The sequence below is a fragment of the Notolepis coatsorum genome, assembly GCF_963971535.1.
Source record: "Notolepis coatsorum genome assembly, chromosome: 9".
Classification (NCBI taxonomy): domain Eukaryota; kingdom Metazoa; phylum Chordata; class Actinopteri; order Aulopiformes; family Paralepididae; genus Notolepis; species Notolepis coatsorum.
This window is the reverse complement of record NC_140173.1, coordinates 141,827,543-141,851,685: the sequence shown is the minus strand read 5'-3', so window position 1 is coordinate 141,851,685 and position 24,143 is coordinate 141,827,543. Positions and strand designations below refer to the sequence as shown.

The window sequence follows — 24,143 nt, the reverse complement described above, 5'->3', positions numbered from 1 at the left end:
TCCATTCTGAGGAACCCTCTGGGAAGGATCCAGCAGGTGGCTCTTCATCATCCACTCCCTGGAGGGGACATAGATGGGGATCGACTCGTCCTCCTCATCTTCATCTTCCTCCTCAATCAGGCCGTGTTTCATCAACCACTCCCTGGAGGGAACATGAAAGGGAATCGAATCATCATCCTCTTCCTTATTATCCTCACCTTCATCTTCCTCCTCAATCAGGCCATGTTTCATCAACCACTCCCTGGAAGGAACATGAAAGGGAATCGAATCGTCATCCTCTTCTTCATTATTGTCCTCTTCCTTATTATCCTCACCATCGTCGTTCCCTTCATTCTGAGGAACTCTCCGGGAAGGATCCAGCAGGTGGCTCTTCATCATCCACTTGCTGGAGGGAACATGAATGGGGATCGACTCCTCAGGACGAACCAGACGATGATGATGATGATGATGGGGACGGTGAGGAGGAGGACAACGTTGATGAAGAGGAGGACGCTGATGACGAAGGCAGAGAAGAAGAAGCAGTGACAGAGGAAATCACTGTGTCAGACGATGAGAGGGAGAGGTACAGTGTGGCAGCTGTGGTGGAGAGTGCTGCAGAGGAAATGCAGGAATTTTTCTACTTTGTAGTGTCCGCTTGTCGCTCCCCAATGAATCGAAAAGCGTCCACGATGCACCCGCAATTAATTATCTTACTCAGTCCCAAAGTTTGTGATGTAAATATGGAATGTCCCAAGTTGCTGCTGTTTACAGAGTTTATTGTTGTCCAAAGGTGAATGATGGTGAATGAAGGGTTAAATCAGAACAGTTGTCAATTGCTCCATGGTCAGTTCCAAACGGTGAGACAGGTAGGAAAATGTATCCTCATCACAGGTGCATGCGATTACAGCAATTAGCTAAACCATTTATAGAAGAGGGGCCATAATGGAGGCGGTGAGCCCCCTAGTGTTCAAACATAAATAAGACACTACTTAATAACCAAAACACTCATATGGCCTTTACAGTACCCATTCTGCAATCTGTTAAATAAAGTTTTCATTCATTCATTAGGGTTAGGGTTAAAAATAAACAGCACAAACTGACTACTTCTGGGTTTTACAGGAAAACAAAACAAGGTACAAGCCCTGACGCCCCGCCTACGCACAGTCAAACCGAGTACAAGCCCCGAAGCGGAGGAGTGCAAGAATGTGACAATGTGACCATGTGACCGCGGCAGCGCAAGAGAGCGGCAGTGCGGAAATAGGCTGTCTATTGCCATTCTCTAAGACAAACGCTAACCTTAACCAGCTCCTTAACAGCGCCTAAACTTAACCTTTCTAACCTTAACCAACTCCGAAAACAATGCCTAACCTTAACCTTAACCATGCCTAACCTTAACCTTAACCATAGAAAGAATATTGCCATTCTCTAAGACAAACTCTAACCTTAACCAGCTCCTTAACAGCGCCTAAACTTAACCTTTCTAACCTTAACCAACTCCGAAACAATGCCTAACCTTAACCTTAACCATGCCTAACCTTAACCGGCGAAAGAATACACGTTAAAAAAAAAAAAAAAAAAAATTGATGGGATTCGAACTTGAAACAGGACCGCCGCGCTCAGGCATGCGTTGTTCATGGGACGGGGTTGCACTCCGTGCAAGCCCAGATAAGTACTCGCTATTTGCATATCAATAGCGCCGGTCGTCAGGTGTGTTAAATACGTTCTCAGATACATTCACACCTAACTTATTGTGAATGACATGTGTTACATTCCATTCTTAGAGGCAATTAGGCACTGTCTGTAGTCTGCTGCTCAAGCAAGGGGACATTTATGGGCATTCGTGGGAGCGCGCGCACGCACCGGGAGCGCGCGTGCACGTGGCACCATTAGGTGCGTGCAATCCCAGTTGATTTCAATAACGCACCACTGGCCGCGCTGCTAGGTGAGATTCAGATTCAGATTCAGATTCCTTTATTGAGCCATTTGTGTAAAACACATTGGTAATTGTTGCAGCAATACAGTGTATGCATTCTTTCTTTTTTCACAGTAAACAAACACCAACACAGACAAGAAACGAAAACAGTGCAGTGAGGGATTAATCAATAAATAAAATACATATATATATATATAAAGTGAAGTGTGCAGAGATCCAGTACGGACTAGTGCAGTGCAGTCAATGTCATTGTGCCAGTGTCACTTGGGGGCAGAGGGGGGGGGGGGGGGGGGGGGGGGGGGATGGGTACCGAGGGGGGGGGGGGGGGGTTGGCCTGAGGCATTGATCAGCCTGGCGGCTGAGGGGAAGAAGCTCAGTCTGTGTCGAGCTTTCACAGCCTTTGGGATCCTCAGCCTTCTCCCAGAGGGGAGCAGGGTGAAGAGGCTGTGACCGGGGTGGGATGGGTCGGCCATGATCTTTCTCGCCCTCTTCAGCGCCCTGGAGTCGTGCAGGGACCTGAGGGAGGGCAGGGGACAGCCGATCACCCTCTCCGCGGAGCGAATCACCCGCTACAGCTTGGCAAGATCTTTTGCCGCTGCAGCAGGGAACCAGGAGATGATGGAGTGGGTGAGGATGGACTCAATGATGGCCGTGTAGAATTGGGCCATCATGGTCCTCGGCAGTTTATATTTCTTCAACTGCCGGAGGAAGAACATCCTCCCCTGGGCCTTCTTGAGCAGGCCCGTGATGTTGAGCTCCCACTTCAAATCCCGGGAGATGGTCATGCCGAGGACTCGGCATGACTCCACGGAGGTCACCTGAGTGCCTCCCAGTATGATGGGAGGGGGCAGGGCTGCTTTCTTCCTGAAATCCACTACCATCTCCACTGTCTTTTGAGCATTGAGCTCCAGGTTGTTGCAGCTGCACCAGCTCTGCAGCCTCTCGATCTCCCTCCTGTAGGCCGACTCGTCCCCCCTGGAGATGAGACCCACCTGTAGTGATATGCAGTAGGTACCATATAATGCCGGTGTGCAACCCGGACAATATATAAGAGTGCACCAGTATGTATGAGCGTCCTGTTTCTCAGGGGAGAAGTTTATTAATGCAATGGCATATTGCTTCTGATCCTCGATCTCCATATCAACTCCATCAATGCGCTCATCTAGCTCTATGTCCCCATGGTTTTCTGGGTTTGGCAACCGGCTGAGGGTGTCTGCCAGGATCATTTGAGTACCGGGTCGGTACATGACTTCATAATTGTACCCTTGTGTCTTTATCAGCATGCGCTGGAGTCGTGGTGGTGCAGCATGCAGTGGTTTTGCACATATGGTCACGAGTGGTTTGTGGTCTGTTACCACGAGAAACGATTTCCCATATAGGTACGTGTGGTATCGCTGCATTCCATATACAATGGCTAGCATCTCTCGCTCTATATTGCTGTATCTTGACTGGCAGTCAGTCAGTGTCTTTGAGCCAAAGGCGATGGGCCTGTTGTTCTGCACCAAAGCAATGCCCAATCCCTTCTGTGATGCATCCACTTCAAGGGTTAAAGGTGTGTTTGGGTCATAGTACTTCAGACATGCATGCTCGGTGACCGTAGACTTCAGGTCCTCGAAGCATTTCTGGTGGTCAGTGTCCCATATCCATGGAGCTTCGTTTTTTAGCAGCCCCCTCAAGGTGTGAGCCTTATCTGCAAACTTTGGTATATAGGGGGACAGGTATGTTAGCATTCCCATGAATCTGTGCAGATCATCTTTGTTTTGGGGTGTTGGTATGTGTTGTATGTCCCTGATCTTATCTGGGTCTGGCATGATGCCCTTGCCTGTGTACAGGTTGCCGAAGAAGGAAATGCTGCTTTGTTTTATGGTGCACTTGTCGCTGTTGAAAACAACACCTGCCTCGCCAGCTCGTTGCATCAGGTTGGTCAGGTTCTTGTCATGCTCTTCCTCGTTTTCTCCATATACTGCTATGTCATCAGCTATGCTGACAACACCTTGGAGCCCCTCTAGGATCTGGTCCATCTTGGCCTGGAAGAGGTCTTGAGACACACTCAGACCGAAGGGTAAGCGCTTCCAGCAGTACCGGCCAAATGGAGTCCGGAATGTTGTTAGGAGTTGTGAGTCTTTATCCAGGTGTATAGACCAATACCCTGCTTTTGCGTCAAGCTTGCTAAATATTTTGGCATTAGCAAATTCTGGGTTTAATTCCTCCACAGTTGGAATTTTGTGTGGGCATCTCCTAAGGCTGGCATTCAGTTTTTGAGGATCTAGGCATAGCCTAAGGGAGCCGTCTTTTTTCGTGCCGTACGTCAGACTGGAGCACCAGTCTGTGTGTTCTTCCACCTTTCTTATTACACCTTGCTCCACCATTTTATCCAGCTCTGATTTTAGCTTGTCTTTGATGTGGATACTGCATTTCCGTGGTGGGTCAATGAAAGGTTCAGCATCCTTTTTCAAGAAGAGCTTAGCGGTTCCACTAAAATTGCCTAATTTATCAAACTGGTCTGGGTAAGCTTTCTTTAGCTCCGCAATGTTTGATATCCTCTTCAGTAGTTTCTGGCTGTTGTTAACCTTCTTGTTTACTGTATCAACATTGACAGTTACCAGGTTTAACAGCTCACTGGTTGGCAGTCCAACTACAGCTGGACCTGGCACATCCACAACATAGAACCTGGCATTGATCCATTGTGAGTCTTTGTACTGGCATGGAATGTCGATAGTACCCATACAGGGAATCTGATGACCACTGTATGCCGATAGCCTCCTGTAATTTTTCCTCAGCTTTTCCTGCGCACACGCATCCTTGCCATACATCTGTCTGAAGGTGCGTAGTGGAAGAGTATTGCCTGATGCCCCTGTGTCTATTTTTAGACGGAGTGTATGTCTGTGGCCTGGTAGGTCAGGTGGTCTCACGTTCAGTGTTGTGTATGCCTCTTCTCTGGGTGGCTTGCTCTCAATGCTGTGCATGCACTTCTCACTGATGGTGATTGAGTAGAATTTTGTTTGGTACTCCCCTTCTTCATCAGCCTCTGTGCTGTCTATAGCATTGATATGGGACTCACCCCGCTGTCTGTGGTAACTCCTGGAGGCCTGTTGTCTGTCCTGTCTTTGTGGTGGTGGTGGAGACTTGCTTCTTTGGCTTTGACCGAAGCGTTGTTGTCCCTGCCGCCTGCTTTTCCTGCAGCACTTCGCCCAGTGGCCTCTGGTACCACAGGCAGAGCATTCATCGTTGAATGCAGGACATTGACGGGGTTTATGGCTCCTGCCACAGTTTTGGCATATTCGCCCTCTGTCCACTGCATGTATTTTCTCACCATGTGACATACCCAGTTGGTGTAACTGTTCATTTCCTGCTGATAGGGCTTCATATTTCCGCCCCTCTTGTAGCACCTCTTGTAGAGGATGGCCTTTGGGTTTGCTGTACAGGTCATTCCTCAGAGCATCGTGGGGTGTGCTGGCAATGATCAGCTCCATTAAACGTTCATTGAGCTCTTCATCAATAAACTGGCATTTTTGAGCTAATGTTCTGGCTCTGGTCACAAAATCATCAATGCTTTCGTCTGTTTTTTGTCTATATTGCATTAATTGGAGCCTATGGATTCTAAAGTTAACATTCAATTTTAACTGACCTTCATAGAATTCCCATAGTTTGGCTGGCTTTTTCTTGTCAGCCTCACTGAGTCCACTAGCATTCAGCCGTTTCAGTCCTTCATCTCCAATGCCACGACATATTTTCCGTGCCTGTTTAGCATCGCCGACTATTTCCTCATCTTCCAGGTAAAGAGACATTTTTTGTTTAAACAATGAAATAGCCTCACCCTGATCCGGGTCGGCCCAATTCATTGTTGGCAAATGTGATGCCATGACGTCTTCTCACTCGGGTTGCGCTTCCAGCGTGTGGACTGCTGCTGTCAGGTGTCAGCTGTCAGATTGCTTCATTAGCGCCGAGTTAGCGTTGACGGAGTGACGGGTTTCCTACTACTGCCGATGCATAATTATCCTCAGACAATCTCCCGTCCTGCTTGTAGCAATCCACTACTGTTACCGCTGTCACCATGAAGTGTTATCGAGACAATGAAGACAACAAGTTGCAGACTGGACTCAAGTTTACTTGGTTGACATAGCGACGCTCATACATACTGGAATACATCGCTGACGACACCAAGGGTGGTGTCGTCAGCGAATTTCAGGAGTTTGACCGAGGGGTGTAGAGAGGCACAGCTGTTTGTGTACAGGGAGAACAGTAGTGGGGATAGAACGCAGCCCTGCGGGGAACCGGTGCTGGTGGACCTAGAGCTGGAAATGCTCTTCCCAAGCCTCACCCGCTGAGACATGTTGGACAGGAAGTCGGTAATCCACCTGCGAGTGGAGTCCGGCACCTGCAGCAGGGATAGCTGGTGCTCCAGGATGGGTGGAAGGATGGTGTTGAAGGCCGAGCTGAAGTCCACATACAGGATCCTGACATAGTTGCCCGCGTAGTCCAGATGTTCCAGCGTGTAGTGCAGAGCCATGTTCACAGCATCCTATTCAAGCTTCAAATGAGAATCATGGCGGTTTACGGCTAAATAATGCCGCAAGCTCTGCCGCTCCTGCCGCGGGGCGTGTCGCAGCCAATCGGGGAAAACGCGGAAGCATTCGGCGCACTCCTCAGCTGTTAATAAGCAATAGGCGCCCCGCGTGCGCCCCGAACTGCCGCCTCAAACCGAGTACAAGCCACGAAGCCCCCGCCCAGACGTTGGGCTCGCGGCTCTGCAGATATACCCTATTGTGCCACTCACTGTAAACATGAACCACGTGACACCTCGGCGGGTCGGGAGCGTTGAAGGGGCTTCGCGCTTCGCACTGTGCAGCAGCAGCCAGGCTGGAGGCGCATGACGGCGGGCGGCGGAGTTTACGGAAGTTGCGGGGACTGTTTGGAATTGGGCTCGAGTCCATGATTCAAACACCTTATTTGGTGTAACGCTGCGTGCACGGATTACACAACGTTACAGCGAGAGATAGGTAAGAGAGTCATACATTTGTGTCATTTATGGAAACTTGCACATCGGAAGCGTTGAAACGCACGTATAGGGGGCGTGATCGGATAGCTAAAGTTAGCTAGCTTGGGCTACAAACAAACGTAGGCCCCTCTATGGGCTAGTAACGTTACTCAAGCTAACATCAGCCTGATTATTATGGTATGGTTTATTATTATATTCAGCTATATCCGTGTAGCGTTACTAGCAATGTGTGCACGATCTCGCCAGTTCGATATATATATATAAGTATAACTGTGCTTTTTAGTGTGGCACAAACGTAGTAGCGTTGAATGGTCGGCGCCGTCAATGTTGTCGGGTCATCTAACGTTAATAATAACCTTTGCTAGCAACAGCAGCAGCAGCGAGATCAGTGCTGCCTGCCTTCCTTCCTTCCATCATGTTTTGCATAGATCTGCTAACGTTCCTTGACTGTATCCTGAAGCTATAACCAGCTAGAGCTCATCGCCCCCCTCCTCCTTCTTCTTCTTCTTTTCTGAATGAATCTGCTCACAGATGGACACCGTTGTTGTTCCATATCCGTGGTTCATTCAAGTAACGTTATCGATCGATCACTAACAATCTTGTGTTTGTTGTTGATCGGCGTTAGTTAGCAGCATTCAATGCTAGCTGTCGCCTCTGTGTTGTTGCCCCGTTGCCCTGGCCTACGGTGTGCAACAGCTAATGCTAATGCTAATGTGACACAACAACAGGTTGACTCGTCCAGTCTATTAGCTCCTCGGTGAGAGACACGTGTATCATGTACTATATATTGACCTGGTTGTGTGCTGCAGCACGATGCCGAGTAACATTGGCACCAGATCACATCATAACACAATGAATTATTATTGACACTAAACCGCCACCATGTTGCACGTCGGCTAACAAGCTGAGCTAACACATAGCTAGTTGTGTTGGACAAGGCTATGCACTGGAATCGAAAAGGTTAATAATCCATGCTAGCTAGCTAGCTGGGCTACATGCTTGCTGCAGGTTGTTGGGATGGTGAGATCAACAAATTTTTTTTAGATACCGGTTTGTTGCATTTATGATTGTGTATGCATTGTTGTTGTTAACCGATTTGAGATCAGTGTGTGATCATCATCGCCTATTTCGGCAAATATACCCCCAGACATTACATCTGCCCCGAGTCCCACATGTTGCAGAGTTTTGCTTAACGTGTTTTTTTAGACTACCAACTTATTAACATTGCCCCTAGCTTGATGCTAATAGTGGTACTAGCCAACCAGTCTTGAAGTAACGACTTGATTGATTGATTGAAAACTTTATGAACAGATTGCAGAATGGGTACAGTACGGCTCAATATGCAGACCAGAGAAATACTTTCGTCTTGTTTACATCAGGGTCCCCCATTTTCAATTCATCATAACATATTATGACATACAGATAGACAGTACTGCTACATCTAGACATTTATGACATACCAGATTTGCAAATACAGTAGGGGAGACAGGGGCACAGTGGATCAAGGGGCACAGTGAATCAGTGGCTATTTATAGAAACTTGTACACAGGAATGCCTTGATGATGTCATCAGTGTGTGCCTCTGGTTAATCCATATCTGAAAATGTGTTTAATTTCCAGGCAACACACTTTTGTGAAGAATTGAAAGGTAATCCCCGTTTTGTACCATCAAATGTAAAGTTTCGGGTTTCAACCCCATCTCAGCATCTCATATTTGGCAGTTGGCAGGATATGATAGACATGTTTTATAGAGAACATATTCTGCTATCAATTCCACAGTAGACCAGAACCATGCTGTCATCAAGCCAGGAAAACTGCTGAAATATAAGATTTCTGATCCACTGTGCCCTGGTCTCCCCTACTGTTTTGTGGTACAAAAAGAGTCCAGAAAAGAGAGTATATACATTTGACGTAGAACCAGTCTAACGTTACGTTGAAGTAACGACATGCATCATACGTGTTTTTGTTTTCGTGTAGGTGTCTCGTCGAGTGCTACGGCGGTGCTTTAATGAAGATTAAAGCGTTGATAACGTAAGCAGCAACTGGTTTAACTGTCCCAACATACTTGGTAGACTTGCTTCACAAGTGGTGGTTTAATAAATACATCTGTTTTCTTTGTGGTGGTTGTATTAATGTGTGTACCGACTCTTGATCTTGGTTGCAGGCTGACGAGAGGGCAACAACAGCATTCATGGAGACCTTGATCCATTTAATTCCAAGCGACCAGTTGGACGACTCCCTGCTTGTAGGTCAGAATTTGGTATGTGGAGCGGGTAATGAATTTGGAACGGACCTTCACCAACTGGAAGACTCGCTGAAGAACATGCTCAGTGACAAGGATCCCATGTTTGGATCTGCAAGCTCTCAGTTCAACCTCTTGGATCACGACGACACCAATTTCCAGATTCCTGGTGCCACAGGTACGGAGGCTGTGTCCAAACACTACGTACTACTCATATAATTACCGGTCTGAAAGTAGTACCGTCTCTCTCTAGTAATAATAACCATGCTTGCGTTCATTGTGCAACTCTAACTAACTAAATTAAAATCATAGTGAAGCATCCCATGTAATGCTCAGCGTTATGGTTCGATTTTATTTTGTGTGGCAAAGGAATTTACAAGAAATTATGAACAAATATAACTGCTCTACGGAAGCTATTGCTGCCACACCAGAAACAGGGAAAACAATATCACAATAATAATAATAATAATAATTAATTTAATTTATATAGCGCTTCTCAATGACCCGAAGTTGCTGACAATAGTCGGGAGCAAAGTAAAAACAAAGAAACAAAAACAAAGAAACAACAAAGAAACAAAAACAAACGGAACATGAGACCATGGGGGGAACAGGGAAGACAGCATGATAGCACAAAAAGACAGGTGAGGAGACAGACATCAATCAGGTTGGAGGGGGGGGGGGGGGTTGAAGGCAAGGGAGAACAGGTGGGTTTTGAGGCGAGCTTTGAAGGTGGAGAGTGTAGGGGAGTCTCTGATGGACTGAGGGAGGGAGTTCCAGAGTCGGGGGGGCAGTGCGAGATCACCAAGGTTTTTGAGTTTGGATGTCGGGACAGTGAGGGAGGCAGTGGAGGAGGACCGGAGGGAACGGGTGGGGCGGTAGGGCAGAAGGAGATTATATATAAGGTGATAACTTATTGTTTTATCATAAAACGTTTCACGTTATAACTTATAACGTTATAACTTATTGTTTAACATAAAACGTTTCACGTTATAACGTGATAACTTATTGTTTTAACATAAAAAACGTTTAATTCACGTTAAGTGATACTGATACTTTTTTTCTGTTTCTGGTGTGGCAACAATACGCTTCCGTACTGCTCTACCCATTACAGTTTTAGTATTTTTCTATTTCTGACTGTCTTTAATTATGCATGGTATGTACGGTCTTCTTGTCTTTTTACCATTGTGTGCCAGACTGCCAGTATGTAAGGTGTTGATGTGTCTCTATGACGCATTCCTGTACTGCTGTACATGTGTTGTATTTAACACAGCATTGTTTTTTTTTCTTTTTTCTTATTGCAGGTCTTGATGTTGGTACAACAGAAGGTGGCCTCAGTGGTCCAGGCGGTGGGCTGACATGTGCGGAGACCCCTCCAGTGAAACGACCCGTTGGCAGACCCAGGAAAAACGCACTTAAATCTGGTAAGGTGGTTAATTTAATGCCTCCGATGAAGAACCATATAAGTCTGTTTGACGTTTTCAGGGAGGAACAATGTTTTTTTAAACTTTTATCATCCAAAGATTGTAAGAGTATTGTGTTCATTCATAGTTAAAGACCGTATAGGCGGAGTACTTTCTGGTGATTATTATTCAGTGATATCATGTTTGGTAGGGGTGTAAAGGTACACGTAACCGTTTCAGTGTGTGTACCGTACCGAACAGCTGTGTACCGAATAAATACAACGGTATGTTAACACATCCACCGCCGGAAATGCTTTAAAACGTTATTGCCTGCCATGCTTTGACCGCCAGACCACGCTGTACAGCGATATTGAGATCAATATTTCATTTTTTCGCCATGGCATTCATACTTCATATATACACCTCCGGCGCTGCAGCTGGACCCTACGGCTCAATACCGCTGCCTGGTGGATGGTCGGGTGAGTTACACTCGAACAACAGGAAGTGCCATGAGTGCATCGATGAAAGTCCTTCGGCCGTCAGACATTGTTGCAAGGCTCCCGACAGATACTATAGTACATATCGATCGCTTTATAAACGTAATAATCTATATGATTTCGGCGTTTATTGCGACATACAAACCGTAAATGGACCTAGGCGATCGACGTCCTATACCTGGGATCTTACACCGCCAGTCTCATTGACGCACGGTAAGAGGACGCTAACGTTATTTTCAGCTCAATTGTTTATTCTTTTCACTGCAAACCGATCTGATCAATATATCACCCATACTACATAAAGCATTTACTGACGATCACGGAATTATAAACAACCCCCCCCCCTTTCATCTGCGCATGATGAATCATAACGCATAGGATCATATACAGTTGAATTTTTTAATATAGCGTGTATCGGGAATAAACGGCAGTTGATAATCTATATATGCGTTTATGCATGATTTGGATTGATTTTAAAACTGCAAATACATGGGCTGTCAAAGAAAAAGAGACTTATATGGTTCTTCAGTGCAAGTGTTCAATGCTTAGTAGAGATTCATTGATATATTAGCAGAAAATCGGTATCTGCCGATTTGGGCCTTTTTAAAAAGCGCATTTGGAATCTATCCTAATTGTAATTTTATGACTACTTGTGGGCTGATGCAGCTTGGTAACATTACTTGCGCCTGATAAAGTTAGCGTTACAGCTAGGGGTGTAACGATTCGACCTCACAACGATTCGATTACGATTCTTCAGGCAACGATTCAATGCATCATGAAATCTCTTCATTTGACCTCGATTCGATTAATTTTCGATAAAATTTCTCAGTTAATTCCCCCCAAAATTTTTAATACACAAATGTGGCTGGGGGAACTGATTCACTCAGCATGAATGGACTATAGGTCAATAAAAACAATACACACAAAAAAAAAGCATACTTCTTTATTTTAATTTTAATTTTTTAAATTGAGATTAATATCGATTATAATCGATTCTAACATTCAAATCGATGCATCGAATCGAACACATTATAATCGATGCATTTCGATTAATCGATGCATCGTTACACCCCTAGTTACAGCCCGTGAGTGAGAACAGCTTGCGTTTTCATCTGAGGTTTGACTTTGTGGATTATATATGATTTCACCACGGACAGTGTTGTGCTATGTATCCCTACTAGTTTTTCTTTCCACTACTGGACATCTCTATAATGTAGTTGTGTTGACGCTTGCTTCCTTTCATACAAACAGAACAAAATGATGGCTCCACCAAGACCCCAGGGAGGCTGGTTGGACCTCGAAGGACACCCCTGAATAGCCAGCAGAAGTCTTTTCTTATCGACAAAGGAATTCCGGGCCCCCAAATGAAGAAGGAATTAGCCCTCGGAGGGAGGATCAACATTCAGGACCTCGAAGTGGGACTGTGGCTGAATCCCGTTGTTGTACTGAGGCGGTTGACCGTCACCGTGGGCGGAATCAGGATCGAGCTGATCCCGGGACCGTCTTACGCGGAAAGCGCCGACGCGGGCCAGTCCGCGTGCTTTGAGGACGGCCTCGCATACGACGACGGGGGCTTGGAATATGCCATGGAGCAGGACGATGACGCCGTCGGTGCACAGAACCCCACCGCCGAGAACCCGGGAGACGCGGCTGTCGTCGAGAAGGGCTGTACCGCCGACGACTTGCCTCTCGATCTGGGCCCGTACGTGAATCCAAACGACGTCCAGGCCGCCGCCAACGGCACGCTCGTGGGAAACCCGTCCTCGGCGGAGACCAAATGTGACGACGAAAGTGCGCCCGCGGCGTGCACGCCCGTCGACGACGCTGGAGAAGACGGCGGCGTGGAAAAGCCGCAACGCGCGCACAACAACAAGGTCACTACGGGTAGTAAGACGGGCGTTAAAGAGCAAAAGGTTCTGGCCAAAAGGCAGCTGAAATCAAAACGAGGACCGGCCTCGGTGAGGAATAAGAACTTGGTTTCAAGTAAACCAGGCAACACCGTGAAGAAGGGTCCTAAAGCGCCTCAGCAGGTCCCGTCGAAACCCCTCGGTAAAAGAGATGCGCACAACAAGCTCAAGGAAAAGAAAGGACCGGCAGTGTCGTTGAAAAGGCCTGGAGAAAATGCCCAAGCAGAGCATCCCGCTAAAGTGCAACGGTTACAGGAAGGAGGAGCCTCCAAATCGAAACCAAAGTCACCGGGGACTTCCACCACCTCCCCGGTCAAGAAGGCTCCCGACAAGCCCACCAAGCCACACCCCCCCGGTCCCAAGCCCGACGCCGCCGCTCACCCGGCGGCGCAAGGCACCCCCCCTGGACACCCCCCACCGTCCAAGAAACCAGCGGACGACGTCGTGGGCCCGGAGAAGTTCAAACTGAAAAAGCTGGAGAAGTTGCTTCAGAGACACAGGAGTAGAAATTCGCGGAGCATCTCCGTGGAAGAGCCTCAGCTGTTCATTCCGGACAACGCTCCTCCCGCCGTGAAGAAGGACGCGGAGGGAGAGCCAGCGGCGGGAGAGCCAGCGGCGGAAGAGCAAGCGGCGGAGGAGCAGAGCGCCAGCGACACCACGTGGGACGGAAGCAATAACTGTGGACTATGCAAGAAGAACCATAACAACATGTGAGTTTTACATGCCTTTTGCATGGTAGTATAGATGCTTTATTATTATTATTATGATTTAACAGTTTCCTATTCTGGCTTGGTAAGTGTGTTTTTGAATTTGAAGTGATACCACATTTCTAAAACCCATGACTCATTTTAACTGGAATTTTAACATATTCTGCAATAACAATTGGTGCTTAAAGTGTGTATCATGCAATCATAAACGCATGAACCCTGGTTCCACTGGAACGGAGAACCAACACATCACAGGTTTATTAACACATTGGACGCCAAAAACTCGTTATTGCCCGCCATGCGTTGTGCGCCAGAAACGAGTTAACTCGTTTTTGGGATCAATATAAAAAAAATTCGCCATGGCATTCATAATTCATCCAGCCTCCCTCAGGGACTGCAGCTGGACCCTGTCTGATATTGCAACGCCTCAATACCGCTGCCTGGTGGATGTCGGGCGAGTTACACTCCAAGCCAAACCGGAAGTGGCGCTCGGTGCATCGAGGAAATTCCTCCGGCAGTAATATCTTGTAACGTGGGTCTAGATACACACTTGAGTGCATGGGATCGCTTTCGAAACGCAATAATCAATATGATTTCTGTGTTTATTGCGTCATAAAAAACGGGAAATGGATCTAGCAGATCGATGTCAAATAATTGGAATATTTTTCCTCCAGTCACATCGGCGAACGGTAAGAGGAATATAACGTTATTTTCAGCCCGATTGTTTATTCATTTCACGGCAATCCATCTGATCAACATATCAACCCATACTAAATAAAGCCGTTACTGACGATCAAGGAATTATAAACGACCCCCCCCCCCCCCTTTCCTTCACTCATGATGAAGCATAATGATGATGTATACCGATCATATACATTTGAATTTTTTAATATAGCGTGTATAGGGAAGAAATGCCAATCGATAATCTATCATATGCGTCAGGGCCTATAACTCTCATTTTAGGAATTACTGCAGAAAACCTTAAAACATACTTATATTCTCGACGGTATTAACACAACAATGTATGAATGAAAAAATATAACGTTCCCACATCCGGAACGATAGATACCTGATGTTGAATGGGCCATAGTAATGTCGATATAGCTATAATATTTAAAAAGTTATAGCCCTGCAAAGAAGGTAAACATCTCCATAGGCTTACAGCACTGGCAAGACTGGGCATAAGGATGGGCATACTGCGTGGCAGACAATGTTAAGGGTTTATATGATTAAGGGAAACTTGAGAATTGTAACATTTAATATACATTTGTTACAAATCTAACTAAGTCAATAAACCCCCTTGCTAACATGTAAATATAAAGGTTGTGGCTATTTATGGGTGGAGTAAGACATACTATATTTTCACTGTAAAGGAGTGGTATGGTGTAAGATTCTGATCAAACTGGCCAGTATCACGTCTTCGTCTGTTTGGCTCTCCATCCAATTCCTCTGCGTTGTGTACTTTTAATGGTCCTGACGTCTCCGATACTGGTAGATAAGATCCTTATCTCCCCCCCGTTAGTGCAATCCGTAAACCATAATACTTCCCCACCTCCGTAAGAATTCGACACTTCGACAACGTGAAATACCTTACAAGGAAAAGCATGGTTTTATTTCTCTAAACAGAAACCTCAGCTCAGATGTTAACAGATTGTATTGTCCTTGAAGAGTATATTTCTAATGATCTTTCGGTGTGTTCATATTATCGTCCTTTTGCTGTTCAGTCCAATAGTGTTCAGGCCTGTTCGTTAGCCTAAAACCATCCTCGTGGTAGCCGAAGCTACTGGTGATGTGCCATTCTCCCCCCCCCCCCCCCCCCCCCCCCTCTCTCTCGTCGAGAGGAGAGAGTCTCTTCTGGTTTCTTCCCTCTTAGTCTCAGTCAGATTTTAGTCCTACTCGCTCTTGGTCAGATTCTCGTCTGCCTTACACCCGGAAACACCGTCCGACTTATAGATGTTCGTCGTCGCAACGACGGCCCCGCCTTCTGGTTGTCATGCGACGTGTTGTCATGACAACTGCATAACCTTTAACACTAATAAACTCACGTTTCATTAAGATGAACCTCTCTCCCTCCTGTCCTGGGAGACAGTACACTCTAATCTCAGATGTTCTTCTAAGGAATTCATAACAAAACCCTCGCTGACGCGGCCTGTGCCTGTGAAACCACTGGTTCCACCACCGTTCTATCACCGTCTCCTGCTTCCATGCACATTTCGATCTACCATTTTAGCTGTGGTCATCTCTCCCCAATCTATACATCACATACATTGAAAAAGCACCGTTTTCTCTCAATCCCCCCTTGATTCTTATCACCCCTCAGAATCATAAGACTACTTGGTTTTTCAATTAATTATACACAAAAATAGACTCATAACAATTAGGGCCCCGCCGTCTGCTGTTTTCCATTACCCGCATCACACCCAAACCAGAAAGGATAAACAACGGTCATGGAGGAGAGAGAGAGAGAGACAGAGAAAAACACAGATTGCAACTTTTCAAACGACACACCTAAACCCTTCGGCCCCCCTATTCGGTACCCCACGTCCAAATCAGAGCGCTCCCTTCCCTCTCTTACAGTACACCTCCCATCTTGGGCCGGTTCCGTCTTCTAGGGCAAGGGCCCCTTTCAGTGACGGCTCCTTTCCTGAGCTGGTCCCCCTCCCAGGGCACGGTCCCCTAGGCAAAAATGTCTCCCCTGGTCTGCTACTGCTCAGTGTCTCTGGCTGTCCTCTCCACATCTGCTCCTCCACCGCCGCCGTCTCCTCTCTCTCGTCGTGGATGATCTGTGTACCAGGCGTCGGTGCCTGGCCCCTGCGGCTTCCTCCTCCTCCAGTCTGTCTCCTGGTCATCTCCATCGCTGTCGGTGTCATTCCCCCCTTGAAAGCAGAAACACAACACCGGCAGTCGTCTGTACATCGATTTCCCTTGTTTTGCTATTAGTCTACCGTGGCTTTGGGCCTGCAGCTCGTTCTCTATATATTTTTTCCTCTGCAAGCCCCTATTTGTTCTCTATTAGTCCCCCACCTTCTCAACACCCATATCTAATCCTACAGGGCTGTTCCCTGTTTTGTTGTCTTCCGGCGTGACACCAGCAGCTAAACGATACCCACTCGGCGCTCTACGTTTGTCCCACGGGTGACCCCCAGCGCGCGCCAGTTCTTTCTGGTGACATGTCCCCTCAAGACTCTGCCTATTTATTAGGTGTGAGAAGGCCCCACTGGACTTCCCTCTTTATTCCATAATTAACCCATTCTTATAACTGCTCTATCTTTCTGTGCAATTCTTATTTAATCTCATTAGATTCACTATTGAATCACTCCCCCACTCCGCCACTAGATGGTAGTACAGGCCTCTATCTAAATATTCCCCTATGGGTAATGAAAACTCCCCAGCACTACCCCCCCCCCCCCCCTCCGCAATTAAACTCCTTAATTGAATTAAACTCTAAATATTCCCCTATGGGTAATGGAAACTCCCCAGCACTACCCCCCCCCCCCCTCTGCAATTAAACTCCTTAATTGAATTAAACTCTAAATATTCCCCTATGGGTAATGGAAACTCCCCAGCACTACCCCCCCCCCCCCTCCGCCACTAGGTGGCGACCTACTCCTCCATTTGCCTGTATTATCCCACTGCCCCCCTAGATGGCGGCCAAAACTCAGTCTAGAGGATTGTAGGTGACGTGTCACTTCCTGATTCTAAACCCCTCGTGGCTCTGCGGCCATTTTGACTCGGTGCAAATGGCTACTCTCTCAACAAACGGCCGCTGCCCTTCCTTCCAAGGCCTGAAAACACAGCTGTCTTTCCTCTCCATTATCAGGGGACGCTTTCTCAGACTAATACTCTTGCCTGATCGGACATAATACACACTGGTACAATCTCCTTTCGACTTTCCTTCTGTTATGAAAACAGTCCCGCCATAACAATTTTTCGATCTGATTCAAGCGCCCCCCCCCCCCCCCCCCCCCTTTCCTCATCTCGCATTTACCCTCCTTAAACCAAAACTGTGCAGCCTGCCTCGTTTGCTTTTCATTCTCTGTAGATAACACCCTCGATTTCCACCATGGCTCTCTGCTCATATTATCACAGCTGGCATTCTCTGTGTCGAACTAGAAATGTTTACGTTTACGGATTCACTATCTGTTCGTTTTTATTTGGCTTAAAATCAAAACAACCGTGTGCACAGTGAACTCACATTTTTGATCGGAGCGCTGTTTCCCCTACAGCGCTGGTTCGCCTCCTGACCGCTCGACTCGCCGCTCTCTCCCAGGGCTGACCGGCCTTGCTTCGATCATGATTCTCCCACACATTGATGACTGTTGTCCACTGTCGCCCCATTATTGAAAAAGTCTTTATCCGTTGTTCTTATCTCTTGCTTTCTGGCTGTCATCAACAACCAACTGTTCCCGTTGTTTTAATCTCTTGCAAATCCGGGTCACGGCACCAACTGTAAGATTCTGATCAAACTGGCCAGTATCACGTCTTCGTCTGTTTGGCTCTCCATCCAATTCCTCTGCGTTGTGTACTTTTAATGGTCCTGACGTCTCCGATACTGGTAGATAAGATCCTTATCTCCCCCCCGTTAGTGCAATCCGTAAACCATAATACTTCCCCACCTCCGTAAGAATTCGACACTTCGACAACGTGAAATACCTTACAAGGAAAAGCATGGTTTTATTTCTCTAAACAGAAACCTCAGCTCAGATGTTAACAGATTGTATTGTCCTTGAAGAGTATATTTCTAATGATCTTTCGGTGTGTTCATATTATCGTCCTTTTGCTGTTCAGTCCAATAGTGTTCAGGCCTGTTCGTTAGCCTAAAACCATCCTTGTGGTAGCCGAAGCTACTGGTGATGTGCCATTCTCCCCCCCCCCCCCCCCCCCCCTCTCTCTCGTCGAGAGGAGAGAGTCTCTTCTGGTTTCTTCCCTCTTAGTCTCAGTCAGATTTTAGTCCTACTCGCTCTTGGTCAGATTCTCGTCTGCCTTACACCCGGAAACACCGTCCGACTTATAGATGTTCGTCGTCGCAACGACGGCCCCGCCTTCTGGTTGTCATGCGACGTGTTGTCATGACAACTGCATAACCTTTAACACTAATAAACTCACGTTTCATTAAGATGAACCTCTCTCCCTCCTGTCCTGGGAGACAGTACACTCTAATCTCAGATGTTCTTCTAAGGAATTCATAACAAAACCCTCGCTGACGCGGCCTGTGCCTGTGAAACCACTGGTTCCACCACCGTTCTATCACCGTCTCCTGCTTCCATGCACATTTCGATCTACCATTTTAGCTGTGGTCATCTCTCCCCAATCTATACATCACATACATTGAAAAAGCACCGTTTTCTCTCAATGGTAACTAGCTTATTTGTTTGCTTGATACTGTACTCGCTGACCACCTACAAGTGCACTCGCTATGGTTCAAGATGGATAAATAAGTAGGTATTTTATTATATATTAGCATAGGGGTGGCGGTATAGCGATTGAACCTGTATACTACTGTTAGAAATCCATGCCAAGGTAAAGATTTAACTCTACCAGAGGTACCGGTAGAATGCTATTTTTAGGGTTTTTCACATTCACAAATGTAACACAAAGCTAGTGAACTGTGCGCTGCCATTAAAATATAATGAACTAGTTTGTGTCAAAAAGTTGGCCCATTGTTGCCTAAAAAACATCAATAGTTTATGAACGTTATGCGAAGTAGGCAACACGTTGGAAACGTACAAACATGAACCATTGTTTTTATCTTTTAGATAACGCTGTATTCCGAACATTCCGAAATGCAACAAATGTTACGCCAGTCCTCGTTCCTTTCCTGGTACACACGCACACACACACACACACACACACACACACATACATCTATCTCGTGAATCCAGCTGCATCTCAAGGTAAACATGCACACGCCTCAAGATATTTCAGAACAAGACTTCTGTTTGAGCTAGATTTCTGTTTCAGTGACAAAAACAACCACTTTTAGTGGACATACGTTACTTGGTAACCAAATGAAAATAAGAGGTACTTGGAACCACGTTAAATAGAAGAGAGAAAAAAACTCAATACTTAAGTCTTGTACTGCTCCTAAAGAATGTTTTAGTATTATGATAAGGAAAACAAATAATATGGTCTAAAATGTATATCACGGTATAATTTGAAGCATAGACGATAACGGTATATATCACGGTATATTTGTTTATCTTAAAATATAAATGCTTCTGAAGGGGTAAAACACTGGTATGGCAGCTATTACTGTACTCTTGTATTACTAGGACATATTTCACATAGTACAGAGGTATTTTAAGAACATTTATTGTGCAAAACTGCAATAGAAAAATGCAAAACCTTTTCTCTAGGGATGCACCGAATGGGAAATTCTTGGCCGAAACCGATACTGAAAATAGGAAACAGTTGGCCGAATGCCGAAAGGCCGAAAATGATTCATAGAATAGATTTTTTTTACCAATGTTGTTCAGCTACCTGATTATGGAAAAATATATGATTATGGCAAAACTTAACTTAAATAATAAATAATCACTATTATGGGTCCATAAAACATTTATTCAGCATTTCTGAATGCATACAGTACATTAATTCCAAGTCAACTGCATTTTCTTTTCTCTGTAGGATAACTACAACAAAGTGCATTCAGAACAAAGCCAATGTGCTTTAAAACTGCATAAAGATCTGCACACACATGAGAGGGAGAATAGCTTATAGCAGACTTAATGATGTTACTGTAGTGGCTACAGTAAGCATTTTATATAAAAGTACTCTGTATTTTTGTATGACAACTAATAAAGAAACTTGAACTACTGTCATAATTCCAGGCGTTCTAGCCTACATGGAAGGACTGTTGTATTTACTACATCTCCCGTGACTATTAGCGGGGGATGACGTAGCTTTAAGAGAGACGAGTGAAAGAGCACCGGAAGCCTTGTTAGCTAGCTTAACGCTAACGTTAATCAAAAAGGTTTTTAACCGCGACGGGCATATAGTAATGGTAAGGATATAAAGCATGTTAAAGACTCATTTATTGGACGCGTTGCACGCAGAGTTTACATAGAAACAGCGCGACTCCCGAGTCCCAAGAGGAGTTATCACATGCTGCAGAACGCAGGACTGAAGAGCTCACGTTGCGCATGTAATGACTGAAGCCGCGTTTTGATGACATCATCACAACAACACGCATTAGGTTACAGGTTGTTTCTGTTCTTTGACATTCAGTGATATATTTTCGGTGAAAAAACTCTTTCGGCCGAAAGGCCATTTTCGGCCAAAAATCTCCGGTGGCCGAATATTCGGTGCATCCCTACTTTTCTCAAGTGACTTCCATCTCTGAAAAACACCTTTTTCATGAAATACAATCAAATCAAGTGGCACAAAGTGAAAATAAAAACTACAGCAGGGCAGGTGGTTTCTTTCCCTCAAACAACTCAAACACAAACTCCAACATAACAACTTTAGTGTACATGTTTGACAACGTAGAGAGAGCGAGAGAGCGTGATGTAATAGGTTTGAGTTTGAGCCGAGGTTTGCGCTTCCTAAGATGCCGTAGGTGATGATGTCACACCAGGATTGTCAACACAGAGTTGGAAACGGGAGCAGCCCGATGGATAAAGCGATATAAAGAAACGAATAGCCAAATAAATGTGAAGTTATCTTTGAACCTCTGTTGTCAAGCCTCTTCAATATACCCCCCCCCCCCTTTCCTCATTAATGGAACTGGTGCCACAGTCACGTTAGAACGTTAGCTTAGCGGCTAACGTTAGCCCGTTGCTGTGCTAAAGCAAGTCTCCTCTCAGCCTCCTTAGCCAAATTGAAATGCCCAAACTATATGGCAAGGTCCTTGAACAAGTGGAGAAAAACTCCGTACAATTAAACACTATGCAACGACCACTGCAAACGTCGAGTGAATCGTCAAGTAACGTTAACGTCATTGCTACTGCTGTGACTTAGCTGCTGTAGTCTACCGGTCACGGTATGAAGGTATAATCAAAATCCATACTGTATTTACCTGACATTTACCTGTACAGATATTTACACATTGATTTGCCTGTATAAAACGGAAGAAACCGAGAACCTTGACACGAAGGCCGGAGCAACCCAGATTGGTGTGGGAAATGCTCGCCGGCGCTGGGAGTGTCCGCTGTCACCGACACACACACGCACACAAACAAACACCTTAATCACACCGTCTTTTTGTTCAGGTTCATGGTCGGCTGCGGTCACTGTGACGACTGGTTCCACGGCGACTGCGTGGGCCTGGACCTGACCAAGGTGCGTGAGATGGAGGAGCAGGACCAGATGTACATCTGCCTGAAGTGCTGCGCCGAGGAGAGCGCCAAGGCAGAAGAAGAACCCAAAGCCAAGCCAGAGGAACAGCCCAAGCCCGAGGTGGTGCTGCAGGAGATCAAGGTGGCTCCCAAGCCCGGCCAAGGGCCCGCACAGCCACTCGCGCCAGGGGGTGTCAAGCCGACGAGAAAGGTAAGAGACTTGTGGGGGAAGGGGGGGGACCGTATGGCCTCAGGAGTAGGGATGCACTGCCACAGATATCTGCCACGTTCTTCCTACATGTTTTGCAGACAGGGTAGTCATCTTCCATTAATTTCCCATCAGCATTCCTGGGTGTTTTTGAGTTGTATCCGAGAAATAACCATGCAGCTCATCACAGCAATGCTGTTTTCCCTGCTCGCAAATAAGATTTATTGCGGTCATTGCCAGTAGAGAGCAGGGTTGTAAAATAGGTAATGGGTACTGCGGCAATACCGTATGTACACGGTGATCATTTTCGGTCATTTTAATTGTGATATGAAATATACACACCGTCGCATCCCTACCATTCAGTAAACGTAATGAATCAAATCGGTGCTCGTTATCGGGCGATATTTAAAACTTTAGAACTCCATATTACTATTGTTAAAACAGGTATAGAATCAGTGCATCCCTCCTCAGATTATGTCGTATGATGTGTATAGAAGAAGTAGCACGTTTTTAAGAATTGTACATTTCTTCATATGCATTTTTGTCCTCCGGGTAAACAAAATGTCTGTTGCCCTTTTTTGATTTTATTCTTTAATTTGCCTGTGTGTCTGAATTGATGATGTGTGACTGATTCTTTTCATTATTTCCTACACAGGACTCGGAGATAAGACCGTCAACAGATGTCAAAGATGCACCTCAGAGAACAGGTACTGTCACCTGCTGTGCCCCAACCCCCGCCTGTCACCTGCTGTGCCCCAACCCCCACCTGTCACCTGCTGTGTCCCAACCCCCGCCTGTCACCTGCTGTGCCCCAACCCCCGCCTGTCACCTGCTGTGTCCCAAGCCCCACCTGCTGTGTCCCAAGCCCCACCTGCTGTGTCCCAACCCCCACCTGCTGTGTCCCAACCCCCACCTGCTGTGTCCCAACCCCCACCTGCTGTGTCCCAACCCCCACCTGTCACCTGCTGTGTCCCAACCCCCGCCTGTCACCTGCTGTGCCCCAACCCCCGCCTGTCACCTGCTGTGTCCCAAGCCCCACCTGCTGTGTCCCAAGCCCCACCTGCTGTGTCCCAACCCCCACCTGCTGTGTCCCAACCCCCACCTGCTGTGTCCCAACCCCCACCTGTCACCTGCTGTGCCCCAACCCCCACCTGTCACCTGTTCCCCAACCCCCACCTATCACCTGCTGTGTCCCAACCAGTGATGCAGTGGTGGGTGGACGGGGTACCACGGCGTCCTAGTAGTTTGCTGAGCAGAAGTGCGCGCAATCGCCCACGGATGTGCACGCGCGCACACAAAAATGCGTTCACAATTGTCACTGGACTCGTCGCGCCGTGCGCCAAGTACCCGGCCGGCACTCATCACCTAGACTTTGCATAGTAATAGGATACCGATTGCATAACAAAGCCAAACCAAAATACAAGCCCCGTACCAATCGGTGGGGGTTTGCTTGATCTGTGGTCCCGACTGGAAGGATGAGCCATTAAGTTGTGCTGCAGAAGGAAACTGTCCTTCTGTTAAACTAAGTTACATTGTTAATTTAGTTTGCATTTACTTTTCTAGTTTACGTTAATTCAATTAAAGAAATTGTAACTACAATTACATTTAAAACATTGTTATGCATAATAATCATCTGTTCTGTGTGCGCAAGCGAGGGAACATGTATGCGCGTGCACGTGGCGTCCGGGCAGTTCCCATATTACGAACCCTTCGACAAGAGTCGAGTGCATGAGCACCGCAGAGCTCCTCTTTCAACATAACAAGGATTAAACAAAATGGCCCAGTCATCTATTCACTTTTGTTTAATACATGAGGCGTTGTCTAATGTTATCTAGCTACTGATTGCTCCTGCTATCAACGTGACAGTTTGGCATTCGTTTTCGCAAGCGCTGGCTAGCGTTGGCTAACTAGCTATCGCTCGTGAGCTAACGTTAGCTACCGAGCTAGCGTTACTGTTTAAACAAAACTACACAGTCAACTATTCACTTTAGTTTAA

At 46.4% G+C, this 24,143-nt stretch overlaps 1 protein-coding gene across 2 annotated transcripts in view; it reads left to right on the top strand.

Annotated features, from left to right (window-relative positions):
• The first annotated feature begins 6,777 nt into the window (after window positions 1-6,777).
• phf3 (PHD finger protein 3) overlaps window positions 6,778-24,143 on the top strand; it is a 47,546-nt gene continuing 30,180 nt past the window's right edge. The window contains exons 1-8 of one of the 2 annotated variants that reach the window (XM_084322146.1): window positions 6,831-6,912; window positions 8,531-8,558; window positions 8,888-8,941; window positions 9,075-9,330; window positions 10,454-10,573; window positions 12,301-13,666; window positions 21,874-22,150; window positions 22,803-22,854. In XM_084322146.1, coding sequence (XP_084178272.1) covers window positions 9,102-9,330; window positions 10,454-10,573; window positions 12,301-13,666; window positions 21,874-22,150; window positions 22,803-22,854 — 2,044 coding nt within the window. In that variant the 5' untranslated portion in view covers window positions 6,831-6,912; window positions 8,531-8,558; window positions 8,888-8,941; window positions 9,075-9,101. Of the gene's footprint in view, window positions 6,913-8,530; window positions 8,559-8,887; window positions 8,942-9,074; window positions 9,331-10,453; window positions 10,574-12,300; window positions 13,667-21,873; window positions 22,151-22,802; window positions 22,855-24,143 lie in introns of both variants that reach the window. The other variant, XM_084322145.1, reaches the window with a different exon arrangement.